Here is a 16,832-nt window from a genome sequence, read left to right on the forward strand (position 1 = left end):
CAGAGAATTGTGCGACAATCGTATGCCTGGTTGTTTCTCGAGTCTTTTTATGAAACCTGTGTGGACGATGTGGTTTATGGAGTTGGGAAAGATGCGGTTTGCGTGCGGCAAGGATAATCGAGTGGAAATTAGGTGGTTTAAACATTATAGTTGGATACTGTGGAAAGGTTAATGTAGTTTATATATGGGACGGATGGCTATATTATTGAAGGTAAAATTTTGATGTAACGAGTATTTAAAATTGGATGTTGGAATATTGTACAAGGTACTCTGGACGAGTAAAGTGAACCGTTATTTAGATTACAGATAGCAGATATTGTCACGACACGAAATTAACTTCCTCTAAGTAGTTTGTGCCTTATTTTTCCTTTTCTAATCTGACTATCCTTAGAGCGTATTAAGTATTGCAATTCTCTTAATGAGATTCAACAAGATTTATTAATTAATTTAGGTACGAAGGGTAAATGGAGAAACGATGTATCGTGATCAAATATTTTTTCTTTTATGACGTCGGTAAAGATATCAAGGGGAAAAGAGCGTAAAAAGGTTATAGAAATCAAGTAGATAGAGGGAACGACGGGCGTTAAAGCGGCCGGTGAATGAAATCGGTTTATATAAATAACAATGATGCCACCGTAATAAATTTCGATGCAGTGTGCTAGTAAAGACTTTGTTTGATCCTCTGGAAATATAAGTGAAATGGAATTATACTTTGATAGTTTGACATAACTATCGTCAATTATACCTTACGCGAAGAGACCACGTGTCCCTAACATCACGATTATTTCTTCACATACGAATACGCATTTGGTTCGTACCTCGCAAGCAAGTTTATTTGAATAATGCATAAAAAAAGCAAAAGTTTGCCCGTAAACCTCTCTCCGTTCGATTACACTCTACCATATTTCCACCTGACTCGGTCATTCGGAAGCACAGCGCTTATTAAAAGTTTTGACGTCCTCGTTTTTCCAACGAGGCCGCATTAGATGACAAGGGTACAAGTACAAAGTCAACTGCCTGACACGTTTATGATTCTCGCTCGATCAGACCGATGAACATGTAATCTACCCGATTGCCTCTGAAGGATACAAGGTGACAAAGAATGCTCTGAAATTAAAGATTCCTTAAACTCGAATAATTGCGAGAAAAGCGAATAAAGTCGCTAAGAAATTTTGTCATAATTATTATTCTAATTATAGAATAACATTTTGTTATGCGATTCTATCGCTCTGCAGAACTATGCTATCTAGGATCGATTAATAATTAATCATTATCGAATGATCAGTTCGCACAAAAATCAGATACAATATTATTGACATGTATCGAAAATTTATTATATATCGTATGATCATATCAACTTTGTAGATATAACGATGGAACCAAGAATATTCTCTTATGAGAATTTTGAATTTTCATATTCATATGCTTGTGTCTGTACGTACATAGCGCAATAAAGCGAAGAATTTCGTTTCAAAAAAATTTCAATCAAGAGACTTCTCTTAAGAATTTCAACTTATAAGAATTTCCCTAGTTTCCCTAGGCACAATCTATCACGGAAAATAATTCGCACGAATATAAGTTTTCCATATTCTTTCATTGAAATCTCTGATACCTTTGAAACGATCTTTAACTTTTCAAAACATCTCAATACAAGATTTTTTACCGAAATCGTGGCTACAAAAAGTATTGGCACACCGTTGTATTTATTATATCATTTCATACCATGTAGAAACGAAACTACGAAAATGAAATGTACTACCTGATAACAAAACGCTTAATCGGAAAATAATTTTTCTAGGCATTGTATTTGCAAGGTCTCCGTCCTCCAATTTCTTATTCTCCAATTTCTCGCAATATAAAGTTTTCAAATGAATTTCTCACCTTAGGATAGCCATGAGGAGTGGATTGCTGCGCGGTGGAGTTGGTGTTTGTCGTGCCCGTGACGCTTCCGGTGGAGCCGCTTCTTCCTGACGCGCTGGTCGCGGAGTCCTCGCGGCTGAACGAGAACCTCTTCGGGCTGAGGGTCAAATTCGCGACGCTGTCGCTCACGTACTGTTGCAACGAGTTAAAGAAGCTCATTGTTGATACGCGTGGAAAAAAATCAGCTTGGCTCTAGAGTCTAAACGAAACACTGACGCGTGAGAATCAGGGCAATTGTCATCGTTTTCCTTCTGGCACGTCCGTGTTCCCGATCAACGGCTTCAGGGCGTTCAGGACGTTTAGTTCGCGGTAACTTTGCACGCATCGATCTCCAAGCGACACACGCTGGATTGGCTCGGTGATATGGGGAGGAAAGCACCTCGACCTCGGCAACTTTCACGGTTCTTTGCGTCACGATATCGATTCTGCCCCACAGCCATTTGCAATATTGTTGCTTTCTTCTTTGCGATCGCTGCGGTTCCTCGAGCGCCTAACTTAAGTCATCGTCCAACGACCGATCCTTTAACGCGTTCCTATCGATGAGCTACGTGTCCTATTTCCGTACTGGATCCGTCGCATCTGAAAGAAAAATACGAAGATTAAAGAAATTTCACGAATTTTTGTATGGGTAATCTTCTTATCGCACGAAAATCCGTGCGTGTTATCTGAGAGTAGAATTTTATTAATCGAAGGATATCAAAAACTAATACGTATGCCGTATAAAATTTGACGTTTCAAAAAATAGGAACGAGATCTCATGTTTTTACAGATTTTAACGTTAAAAGTTACAGTATGATATTTTAATTCAGAATACCGGTACAAATAAAATTAATATATAATAAATAAAATAGGAATGCGATGATATACATGTGACGGTAATACTAAAGAATGGCAAGAATTTTGAAATGCAATCATTTTCATGCACATTGTTTTACAAAAGCGCTTCGATTTTTCCTCGCTGAATGAGGGGATAATTTCCATTGGTTGATATCTTTTCAATAACTTGCCGAGACTACGTTATACAAAAATGACGATGTTCATATAATAGAATAGGAACGTTATATTCGGACTAATTGTGTCACAAATTTTTTTATGCAAATTTAAAATTGCCTTGCTATCGTTCGATCTAGCGTAAGAAATCAAGAATAATGTAGATATATATATATATATAACGTTTATATATAATACTACATTAAATACTAGATGTTAGAGCTGTCTTAATTATTGCATCAACTGAAAGGTAGGTACATCGATTAGAAGTAATCTTCGATCTTACAAATTAAGATTAAAGTTACGATTCAAATGAAACATTATTACAAAGATTGCAGTGGATGAAAATCTATGACAAGTGGGTGACTCGATGTAATAAAATAAGAGATTAACTGTTCTACATAAGCGTACGTTAAAACCGCGATATAACTTCCGCTTAATTCTGAAAGCAAGGAGATAGTTAACGATGTGGTTTCTATATATTGTAAAGTAAGTTATTATCTCGTAACTTAACAGCAATTTGTAGTTGTCTTAGTTCACTGGTTCGCTCTTTCTTGCTTATTTACATTACAGTACAGTACAATTTTTGAAAAGGAACTGTTTAAACAGATATCGATTATATCTGCTCACGTAAGACATCGTTTTTCTCGCGGTCGTATATCGACGATCGTCAAATTCCGCCGTTTTCGGAAACGCGCACTTCGTTCGATCGACTCAAAATGTGCAATTTTGTTATTGACATCTACAGAGATTGCGAAACGAGTGTTTGCAGTCTGAAGAAGGCTTTTCGAAGCGATAAATCGCGTCTTTGCCTTACTTCGTAACGCGTTGACGAATTGGCGACATTTCGAAATGTTCGAAATATTATTAGAAAGTTGCTGGATAATAGGGACGGTGAATGTGCTTTTAGAGGTTTGGGCAAATGAAATGGCAACCCGTTACATTTCCGTTGCGGTTTCGTCGATATATGTGAACGCAATGACGGTGAATCTGGTAAAGATCGATCGTTAGTTATGGCTATCGGACGATGACTCGATCGAACGATGGTCGTAAACATTTTATGAGAGAAAATGAACATTGTATATTGGGAATTCGAATTATTGCTTAGAATTATTTCAAAATTACTTTTGATAATCGGCACAGAATTTGCTATTATTAATGATGTTCGAAAGCCGATGAATATCGAGGAAACGTCGGAATATATAAAACAATTTATATATGGAATATATAAACGTTTAGGAGGAGTTTGTAACATTTTTTTAAAAATATCGACTATCGCACCATTTTTCAAAGTTTTCGTGTCTATTTAATTTGTCAAACCTTGACACGAACGAACTGTGAGTTTCGAAACGTTACACGGTTACGCGAGAAACAGAATTTCATTAATTGAATTGGTCAATAAATCGATTTTCTACGTCAGTATTGACGCGAAATGAAAAATGACAAATTTTGACATGGAGCTAGATCATAATTTGTTCCGATAGAAATAAGACAAAAAGAAAAAGAACGCTCGTCCTAAACGCAGGAAATATTTTATTACGCAGCAGTGGGGAACTATATGATTATAGAATATTTACTATACGTATACGCGTATACGTGGATCAATACATTCTTGCAATTATTGCAAAACTGCAATTCTCCGTCACGGGGCTGATTAAATGAATTTCACTTCGAACGAATTGAAATTTATAGGAATTCAAACAATGAACGTTTGAATGCCTGCTTTTTCATTTGCGAGGACGCGTTATGCTTCTTGCGAAAAGTGACGAAATATAGAGTCTATAACACCGAAGAGTGCTACAGGCTCCACATTATGATCTTACGTTCATTCGTATAATTTCATTAAATTTCAATATTCTTATTACAAGTCTCTTGATAATATCGCAGCAAAGCTTGGGATAAAGCGTCGAATATCGAATTGTAAGTATTAAAGAGGATATGTTAGAATATTATTTTAGATATAGATATTAACAATCTGGATAAATAGAAATAGAAATAGAAATCGAAAACTTAGAAAGCAATCTGGAAAAATATTACGAGTTTCTATGATCAAATGCAAAATAATACGCTTCTAGAACGTCACAAATACAATTACTCCCGTAACAAATACCAGATCAAAGGAACTTTAAGTGAAAATCTCTGTGATAAAAATCAAGTTTTAAGCGTTTGCATCTTTCGGAAGAAGATAACGTTAAAACCTCTATAGAAAAAGGATATTGCAATTTCAATTACTTCACTGATTAATCGTTTAATTTAATTTCCTCGCCGTTCCTTACTTTTTAACTTATTAAAAACAGAAATTGAATTAATTAATATTTTTCTAATTTTCAGATGAAACATTCTTCAACATTTATATCATTCTATACGTCTATCGAGTTAGTAGCTTACTTTTTTAACTTAAAAAAAAACTGAAATAAAACTGATTAAAGTTTCATCGATGTTTAAAAAATCTTATCCGATCTATGTGTTACATAACATTCTATACATTCGTTAGAACGTTATTTATACAAGTTAACAATTTTTGATTGTAGTTTCTGCAAACGAATCTTCATTATTCTCGTTGGTGGTTTTGCGCACGTTACGCGCGAAATTTGCTGAACAATTTCGCAAATACATCGAGAGATGAAATCCACGAGCGTTCCACGAGTGCTTCTTGTGGCGTGTCGCAATCCTGTCGACGCTCCACGACCGCGATTAATTAACCCCTTAATCGATACTGCTTCGAGATCGTCTACGATGTCGCCGCACCCCATGGATATTAGTTTCTTGGGATTTTCCGAGGCCAACAAAGGAGCCACCCTTGACAACAACTTGCGTTAAAATTAAGTCGTCATTGGAAACTCCTTGGATATAGTTGCACTCGAGTATCGATGAATAATTATAGCCTTTCTCGTGCAATTCATTTTTTAAATGACTGGACGAAAGAAACGTATGGATCCCTTTTTGCACTTGGACATTTGTAAATTTAAAAGAGAACGTTACGTGATACGTGCGACCCTAGTCAAAACTTTTAGCAGCGGAAACATAATATTTATAACATCTATAATATAATATTTATAAAAAGTCTATAGGATTCATTAATACAAAATGTTTAATTTCAGCAAGCAACAAAATTATATTGAGAGAATCTTCGTAATTAAGTAAGTAAATGAGTCAATATTTTGCGAAAAGGCACGAAACTGCTGAAGATTGCAAAACTTTATGGAAATTACAGCAATTTCAAATGTAGAATTTCTAGTAGTCTTAACAAACACATTCAAATGGAGGCCTTTGAACTTTAAGGATTCATGGAACTTTAATAATTCCAAAGATCAAAATTTCGAGAAGTTCAGGGACTATAAAGTACTCAAGGATCCCAAGAAGTTGCAGAATCTTGATGAACTCTAAAATTTATGAAATTTCTATGTCACGTTAGGTTTCTTCGGTCTAAATTCATCCTTGTCACGTGGAAGGGAACTAAGATTTTTAAGACCAAATCCCATAGACCTTAAATCCTCGCATCGCTATTATCAAGTTTAAGTATTAGGTGAAAAAACTGTATCGCAAACACTAATTTCTTTATAGATTTTCTAGTACCTGATCGTTATTATTCTTGGTAGTTCACTGCTTCTGAAATTCCAATATTCAAGATACCGTACACTCACTGTGAGACTAATTTAAAACGCGTTTGCGATCTCGAAATCGCGACATCCAATTTGAACTGTTGTAATCTCGTGGTATTTTCACCGAATCACTGTAAGATTGCGACATCTCGGTACTTTAATAACTGAAGTAATAAAACTGATTAAGCGAACTTTTGTTGATTAACTGCGCTGATCTAAATATACGGTGTCGCGAACGATTATAATCTCGACGGAATTTTGTAAATTTTTCATAATATTGGAACAAAGGTTGACAAAATCGTTTAAACAATTTCATATTATAATATAAGACAAAACTAAAGATACAACAAACAAAAATTCTCTTCTTTTGGGATCAGGAGGAAATTAAATTTCCTTCTAAACTTGTGTTTTTTGGCTGTGAAAAAAAATGTAAATTTAATATTAAATTTGTTAATATTAAATAAAGGTAGAAGCCAACTATTACCTGAACTGTTTCACGACGGATTCAAACAAACGGGTCTTGTACTGTATACGCATGTCACGATATTCATCGATGTAACTCATAAACGATAACGTTCAATTTACGTTTAAAATTTATGTTTAATTATGTTAAAATTTATGTTTAAAAACTACTGCGTTTCGATATATTCGACATTTCGTACTTTCTATACTTTTTTTGTAACAACCCCTTCTGCCTCTTTTACAACGAAAAATGTTACTCGTTCGACGCGTGCATCAGTCGTCAGCAATTCGTGTCGGAGAAACGAACGTCCGGTCGATGTGGAATCGAGTTTCGCGAGTTTCGCTACAATCTACAAAATATGGTAACAGAAGGAAAAAAGCATTCTACTTTATCTTTCATTAACCGGAAGAAAAAAGCGTGTTCCCACAGGGATCAGGGAAACTTTGAACGAATCTGTCGACAGTGAGCGAAACAAACGACGAAATGTAATTTGTTTATCATTGAGCGGGATACGGACTTTAACCGAACCAACTTCATTAAAACTTCCTCCGATGATTCTCATATACAGTTAAGTCGCGTTAATAAACGCCAACGAGAGATTTAGATCTCTGGAATAGAAACCAGAGACATTATCGTGTTCCATCCTTGACAAGTTAACAATTTGTTAATATCTAGAAGGAAAGTTTGTTACTTTATTATTATTATGGTGCATATACGTATCAATAATTACTGGAGCATAAAATGGATCGATATTCGATTGTTGATTGGGACATAACGATTGTTAAAGATACATCTGGGATGTAGAATTATCCGACAATGTTTCGTTGTAGATAGTTACACCTAAAGTTAGTTTTCTAGGTTATTTGTTATACCTTGTATACGCTTTAAAATGATCGATACACGTAATTGTGATTTTATAGGAAAAGGAAGACTTAAAGAGTAGAATACGATACTTTGTAACAATTTGCGTTAAATTCTATTTACTTCGAAGAAAAGTAAGAAATCATTAAATTAAATTTATTCGAATCGAGCGGAGTTAATATCATATATCGGTGTAAAGATTGCGCAATTAGATTTGTTTCGTTGGAACGAAAGTACACGAAGGGATAAAGTTTGGTGCAGGAACACATCGCCGTCGGGTTTGTTTCTTATCGATCCACATTTCTAATTCAAATTTTTGTCAGGACTTTGTTACTAGCGATCAACATCATATTTTTCGAGTTTACGTCAATTTTTAGACAATTCGCGTTACTCGAGCTGTCCGATTTTCGTATGAATTCGTTCCAGGTCTTCGAATGGTATTAAATAAAACTCGAATGACGTTCTATGAAATTGTACATCGTTCGAACGACGTGTTCACTATCGAACGCTTAAACGCTTAAATAAAATATTCATGCACACATACGTTTACAGTATCCATACATATGTGATATACACACATTTAAAACTGTTAATGGGTTTACTTTAAAAAGAATATCGACCAAATAAATAGAAGATAGTGCAATAAAAAGTAGGAATATTTTGTTAATTCGATAAATAGGACGCCGCAGTGAAAGAGTAATTTTATAATTAACGATAAAAATAACAATATTTCCAGTTGGTTTCCTACTCGGTGATCATTTGCTTTGTCGATGTAATATGAATATTAATTATCGATAAATTACATTTATATATACATATATGTATCTGCATAAGTCATTCGAAAAAGAAAAAAGAAAAAGAAGGAAGAAAAGGAGAGAAATATGGTAGGATTTCAGAGCATCGTCATGTTGAGCAGAGATAATAAGATTGCAAAGATAATTGCTTTCGAGAGAGTTTCACAGAGCCATCGATGAAAATGGCGTTTTCACCGACACGGCGCCCGTCCCTTCCGATTCCCATCGTTTCTTCCTTTTCGCGATATCCTAAAACAATAATTGCCCCGGGAGCTCGTTTCCTGCCAAGTGTATCCTGCCGTGAGTTTTACAAATTTATCACACAACAGGGAACACTAAACAACAAGAAGAGAAAAAGGGACAGGAAAACGATCTCTGGGGTAGATTAAAAGCTCTTTCCTCCGATACAATTCCGTTTGTATATCTCCAGTTTTTCTCGATCGTAATTCCGGTTAAAAACGTAACGTATTAGGTGACTGCTGTTTCGATGTATTTTCAAAAAGTAAATATTCAGAAAATACGGTGAAATTAAATGAATATTTAGAGTAACAAATTTAAAGTACGTGTAGATAATTATTCGTTAAATTTGTAGCATCGCTGGACACTGTTTAACGTTTGTATATAATATTTGTTGGAAAATGAATACTTGATCGGCACTAACATTCGTTTGTAACGTATCTTTATTCTCTAAGCAACGAGTCATGTTCGGATCTAGACTATCCTAGTAGCCTACTAATTACATTAAGCTGAAATCCATCAAACAGAAAAAATGATACTTTCAATTCGGATAAACGAGACGAAGAGATTGCGTAGTGGAGTTAATACCGATGTAATCCTATTTTGTCTAAATCCGCTACAAATCATTTGTCTAGATACTGTGTCGAAATTATCGACCGGTGTTTAATAAATTGTGCGATGTAATGTCGTTTGTTTTCTGGACAGGGACGTAATTAGCGTTTCGATACGATACAAATTTATCAGCTCGAAGTCGATGACCTTGCATTAAACAAGAACAATAAGGAAGCCAAAAAAGGAATCAGCCTGTGACATAGCCAATTTATACTTGCTTAATTCTGCTAATAATTTTCATTATTATCTAGATGTTTATATTCTAGACATTCTAATTCTATTAACAACATCTTTTAATCAAATATTCTAACGACGAAATATTAAAAAAAAATCGGCGAAGGTAACTAACGTTAATCTACCGTAGCCGTCTTATCCTAAGTCCCTCTTCAAAGAGAACGCTACTAGAATGCTACTCAATCACAATTAGTAACTCGAAATCACATAATGAAAACGTTGTTTCTAAAGATTCTGGTTTCACATTGGAGAAGACGAGGATATCTTTCGGTGGAAAGATCGTAAGAAACAGCACTCGCTTCAAAATATATGACTAACTCGGTGATTTCGTTATATCTTTGACAAAAGCTTTGTTTTTCTATTATTAACGAATATTATTTTACTATTACGAGATAAATGTCTTCCTAAGCTTCCACCTACAGTGCCCACGATAATATGTCCAGATAAATGAATGAAAACGAGCACTCGCAGATGCCGCGCTTCCTTTCGTTCCTTTGGCGTAGAATTTTTCAGAAAATTGTTCTAGACATGCAGCTGGAGGATAAAAGAAGACTACGTAAAAGCAAGAGTAACATTAACGAAACAATCCAAAGCGTTGTTTCCGCAGTACGACAACCGGAAATTTCATAGATTGGAAAAGAAGCGGAATAACCAGTGACCGTAAAGCTTCTTCCTTCGAGTCAATTTTATTACACGCAATCCAAGTTTTCTCACTTTCTCGTCTTTGAGCAGGCTCGATGCTTCGAACAATTTCAACTTCTTCCTTCTCGCATCCTCTTGCTTCTCTAGAGGCTCCATCGATCATTTTCACGCCCGACACGCTAAATAAATCGTATCGCAAATCGTAATACTCGCGAAGGTGTTTTATTTACTACTGTAGTTGTACACTTTGTGTCTACGGATTGGCCATTAAGGCCGTGACGATAGTCGAATTTTAATATTTAAATTTTCCACTTATTTTGGCAAGCAAGTATTTTAAAAGGACGTTTAACATAAAACCAAAACGAGAAATCACGCAATGTCGTCTAATAATGGATTAACAAATCATTCGATAAGAATCTTCTCATATTTTGTTTAAATTTATGATATTTTCAATGTTAGAGAAATACATTGGATGGAAAATGACTGAAACGAAGTATTCTCCTTGTATTACGAATATCCTGGTTTTCAGCGGGTGTATTTGAAAATTCGAGATATGTAGAATATGGAAACATCGAATATACGGTTAAGTAAGCTTTTTACTACGAATTTTTATAGTAACGAAAGAATATGGTATAATAGAGATTATGTATAAAATTATTTTAAAAAGGAAATTGAATCGACCAGGATGTCACGATTTATCGAATGAATTTCAGAGCTCCAATTCGCAGAAAATTTCCTATGATTATATGTAACGTTAAATGCATAGTCATTGAAAATAACACATGACGTCATAAAATATACGCAACTCGTACACATCAATTAATCTCGATATTTATAATAGCGGCCGTACGGGCTTACGTAATTTTCTACTAAAACCGATCCGAGCCGACAAGCGAAATGCATTAAATAACATTCATTAAAGCCAGTCTTCACACGCCTGTCGAAAATGCGCAGCTACGAATAATTGATTTGCACCGTTTGATTCGTTTAGGGAAAAAAGGAAAACGTCGGCGACGTTTGAACGCGTTATTGATTCGATGTTATCGATATCGAATAGATCAAAGATATCTGCTACGAAAAGTGCCTATGTAGAGAAATTATAACGATTATATTACAACCGGATGTTGAATTATTTTCTGCAGAAATTCCACGTATCGTATCGATCATTTTCTTATAATCGACAAAATATCTTTGATGCGAAACAGATGTTTCAAAATGTATTTATTTATTCAATTATTTACACGACAGATCCTTCGAAACAAAAAGACATAATATAAGGGAAAAATATACATACGTATATGTAGATAAAGATAGACACAGAAGTTTAAAAACTGTCCATATTACAACAAAAACAAATTAAGATAGATCACGTGTACGATCGGCAACGAATTAAACGTTTACGCCATTTCTGCGACGAACATACCAAGCGAAACCGATGTTTGAATACATTTGAATGTATCGAGTATCCAAGCGACTGCGGAGAAGGCACCAACCAATTTTCTCTGTTTCGCGTTCGCTGCTTCCAATTAATCTCTTTCCCAAACGATTTCGTACTGGGAATCGCCACGAAAAACCTACAAATTTGTACATTTCAAATTTCAACGTGGAAATACGACGCACATAATTAACCGGCAGCACTAGGAACTGTTCCAAATTATCTCATCGAAACTCTGTTACACGTTCTCTGAATCATTAATTATTAGATCGTAAAAGTTCCCACGCATAATTCGCAATTAATTTGTCAAGTCGTTCGCAGACTTAATTAACACGTGCTCATGGGCGCGGTGAATTTTGCACAACTAGCACGAGAGTATGACGACTTTCGAATCGAGACAAACCGTCTTCCATCACGATCACTCTCGAATCTTGGCAAATTAACATTTGCTTTTCAGACCTCCCCATGATAACTTTCGATCTTCGAAGCTTGTGACGTTACGTTAAGATTTCAAGATTAATGAGATCGACCAAATATTAATATAGTTTTAAGAAATTATTGCGTAAAACGAGGTATATTGAGTGTAAAATCTGTTGTATTTAATGCTACGTTGAATATGCTAATGAAGATAACATGCATAAATCTACATGCATAAACATAACATAAACATGGCATAAATACACCATAAATCTAGCAAATATAAATCATAAATTCATAAATTCGTAAATAAGGAAATATAAAATAATATAAAATAGAAAAGTACATAGCTAAAAAGTAAAGAATGGATAATATGTGAACGGTGGAAGTACAAATGAAAGAATGAGAAGAAAGAAAAGAAATCGTTCGAAAATTTGAAGATTCAAAAGGTTACAGATCAAGGAAGTTGAACATTTGAGTATCTACGCGTACGATTTTACGAGTATTATACGTTATTAGAGTGGCTAAATCGAATAAGTATTCGTTGCTTCTACAAATGAATTCTAAAATTTTGAATAAGCAATTGTCAGTCTTATTCGAACGAGGAATCACGTTAGAAATTGCGAAAATATTCAAAATTATTCAGATTGCACATTTATGGAAATAATATCGGATTCCAGTCACGATATATCGGATCTGAACCAATAAAAAACGAAGGATCGAGATTCTGATTTATAATCTTTTCGTACGTAAAGTAAGAAAAATATCTCGATTTTTCTAAAAAAAAAAAAAAAAAAAAAATAGCCCAGAGATTCTTTGATTGCATACAGGATGTTAGCAGTGTTACTAAATTACCAAATTATTCTAACAGAATATGAAAACCGCGTCGTCGAATTAATTATACGTTTATACTACTGCCAATTTTGTGGGGCTAATTAGAAGCTATCTCACTGTTGATGCGAATAATTAATCAATGACAACGTACCAGTTATGACAGTTGTTTAGTGCTAATCATTATTTAGGTCAAACTATGACTCTGTTTGTACGTATAATATGATGATCAAATTCGTTAAAGCGAGACCTCGTTTCTTGCCTTAGCTTCTCTCGTTGTTACTGGAGTAAAACCGGTACTTTAACGAGTATTTGTATCAACCAACTCTTTATCGCCTCGATAATTATTCGTTCAAAGATGAAAATAATATTGCCCCTAATACCAAATGCATTAGAATACTAAATGAGGTCATTTTTCAACTCTGTAACGAGCAATGCTAACGGCAAAATTTCTTCGTAATAAATCACCTACCATTTCTTAAGTCAACTTCTTCAAACTTAAAATAGCTCTGTCTACTTTCCATATACATATATCGCTGCATCGAAATCGCCATACAATTACCAGATATAAATCATTTACAACGCAATTTGTAATATTTATCAAGCGAAACTACCCACCATTTATCGACGTGGTCTGATATTCTTTTTGCCATATCTAAAATCGAAATTACACGTTCAACGTTATTCCAACTTTACTGCAGTAAATTTATCTTCCGTTCAAATGCCACTCGTTCGATGCATTAAACATTCTACAGTTTCGTGTAAAATACACCGCTAACGGTCGTGTAATATTTACCGTGAAATAAAAATTCAGGATAGGCTACACCCCACGATAATTGTGCTCACTCGGTGAAAATTCAACTTTCAACCGGTAATTGTCCCAGTAATTTCGCTGGCGGAATCGATATTTTTTGCCCGGCAAACTTTTAACTACGGACGCCGCTTAAACCGGCCGTTGTTCCCGCACTTTATAACCTGCTCTCTCTTCCACCTCCTCTCTCCGGCATTCTCCCCTCGACCATGGCACAAGGAAGTCAATTCCATTAGAAACTCGCATCTCCGACAGAAATACTACCTATTTTATCCGTATCTTTACGAGATGCCGAATAATCTTTACGCTACATCTTTTACCGCTACACAACGCCAAACATTCTGGCAAATTTACGTTTTGAACCGTGTCTAAGATCGTGATCGAGCTAAGAAGCGACAACGCGTAACCGAAAATAATTACCTCCTTCAGTGTCGGTTTTTTTTCGGCGGAAGAAGGGTGGCCGGATAATGAAACAATGGAGGCATTTGCAAGATCGACGAGGGTTGAGCAACAGTTGTATATAGAGTTTATGAGGGTCGTTTAAAATGTGCTGATAAATTTGTAGCAGTTATCCGAGTTATCTGGGCACCGTAAGTATGTAAGAATTGAAATTTACTGTTAAATGGGCTAGGTTGAATAAATTTCGTGATATCGACTGGATATTGTTGTATAATATCGTTGAAGGGAGTATTATGTTAATCTTACGTTAACGCGATATTTGATTTGTAATCATTTTTTGGGAATTTAAATTATTGTGTCCTTTATATGATTGCGGCTCCGATAGGGAATTCTACGGATTTACTTAGTACCGTTTTTCTTTCTAGTAGATCCCATAACATCGTGAAATTTATAAAGTCCGAGCCGTCGAACTTTTGTTTTGCGTTATTTTCTTTCCTCTGTAGCGCGTAGCAAGCTTCTATAAAATATTTATTATTCCAACAACTCGATAAAACAATTCATAAGCTATTTTATTTACGTTTTCCAACGATATCACGTTTATTCAAATTTTACGCTGCTTGTTATTTCGTTGCTTGAGCCTTAATAAATGAATAAGATTAAACAACAGCGAGAAAACTGCGCGAAATATATCCTAACTACGATAAACAATTTTTTAATTTCATTGCGTCGTACTCTACCGCATAACTATACTTCGCTACGTATTTTTCCAAGGATTAACAAACATCGTGAGATTTTTTATATTGTTTCAAACAATTTAGCGAAAGAGAATTTCAAAATTCTCGGCTAACGCTTCGAAGCAACTCGCGATCTATATCGTTAAACGATCGAATTTTCCGCTGTCTGATTAACGTTTATGATAAACGCCAAAATGTAATTGGTTATAATTCCTGTCGAATATTCGTTTCTTTCCTTTGACATCGGCGACGTGTGAAATATTACCGCACAAAAATGACTGAAAAGTCCTAATATGAAGGTATCGCTGGGCGACGCATCATTAATGATTGGCTTTATTCAGCCAGGAAATTACATTCTGCACGAACATTTTGTTGCACCTCGACGCGACGCGTGTCAATGTGATGCACGTACCGAACCGGACCGCTGAAACCGAGTTATTTCGCTCGATTGCCCGAACCGTTACGCACTGCATTGCAGGGCCGTGTTTCACCCACGCGTCGCCATTTTTATCAACTTTTTCTCTTCGCTAAATATTCCCTGCTTTATAGCCTGATTCATATTTTCCATCGACAAAAAATGCCTGCGGGCTTCGCGTGCTACGTGAATACGTATGCTCGCGCACATGATACGTTTCTTAACCTTTTTAGCTCGGTGTTGCGCCATACGCAATATCGTACCTTTAAAATTATCGATTATAGCGGTATTCACGCACGATTGTATTTATTATTACGTAGGAATTATTTACGGCCAAGTATATTAAATTTTGTATTTAATTTAATAAATACTTGGTACTACGAAAATGAGAAATGCTTCATCGAGAAATAAGGATATTTGTAAATATTTTTTATAATCGCTCTAATTAACCGATAAATACATCTATTCTTGAAAAAATTGGCTTCTTTTAATAAGTTGTTTCCCTCGGGGAAAAATGTCCCCGTTACTAAAGATTAATTTATCTATTAACTTGTATATCGATAAAAATACATTTCCCCAAAGCCTAAGAAAGATTCGACTCTAAAAGAATTGACGTTACAACGTTATTCGATCTAGGTAAGTACTGAGGATAAAACGTACAGAAATAGATGTGGGCGTGTTGCGTTTTCATTGGATCGTTTGTTTGCAATGTGGAAACAACGGGGCATAAAGGGTAAAGGGGATTGGAGACAGGGGCGAGTTGATAAATGATTTTGGTAGAAACGTACGTGGAACTGGAAGCTAACCAAACGTTGTTAATTGGTCCGAAGTTGTCTCGATTCTATATATACCGTTTGTGTGTGCTGTTTGTCATATCGTACCTGTGACATCTGGCGTTGAATTTTTATCGATATGGAACACCAATTTTTTTATCGCTTCGAATGGTTTTTCGGTTGACACGTATTGCACTTATCAATATGTGTATTTAAAGCAATATAATACGTGGTTAGAATTAAAATTATCCTGTCCTCTACTAGTCACTAACACGATTCCATTATATATTGACAAATATTGTATATTCGTAATAGATGTTCTCTCTCGTCGACGATAACGCCAAACTAATCCTATAAAAGTGATAAATTTAGTCTTGTCTTGAACGAAAAAAAAAAGGAAGTAATAAAAACATATAATACTTAAAGTCTTCTTAAAATAACTTCGTTTTATATCTCGTTATTGTTGGATCTCTTTATAAAAAAAAAGTTCCCAATCCATGTTCTACAATAATTTTAATTATGTAATTCATTAGCATTAGTACTACCAAGCCAGTACAATTTCTCTACAATTTCTGAAAACAGGTATTTCTGGTATTTCTGCCAAAATGAATATTGGTTTTCAATTAGGTAGAGGTATAATTATATAATATATAGATCCAACT

The 16,832-nt window shown here is 35.0% G+C and overlaps 1 protein-coding gene across 3 annotated transcripts in view; it reads right to left on the bottom strand.

Moving 5' to 3' along the window:
• LOC126919498 (BAI1-associated protein 3) overlaps positions 1-16,832 on the bottom strand; it is a 120,227-nt gene that overhangs the window by 72,848 nt on the left and 30,547 nt on the right. For all 3 annotated transcript variants that reach the window (XM_050728838.1, XM_050728818.1, XM_050728828.1), the window contains exon 2: positions 1,882-2,499. In XM_050728838.1, the coding sequence (XP_050584795.1) occupies positions 1,882-2,079 (198 nt within the window). In that variant the 5' untranslated portion in view covers positions 2,080-2,499. The remainder of the gene's footprint in view (positions 1-1,881; positions 2,500-16,832) is intronic.

This window comes from Bombus affinis, chromosome 1 (assembly GCF_024516045.1).
Source record: "Bombus affinis isolate iyBomAffi1 chromosome 1, iyBomAffi1.2, whole genome shotgun sequence".
NCBI lineage: Eukaryota > Metazoa > Arthropoda > Insecta > Hymenoptera > Apidae > Bombus > Bombus affinis.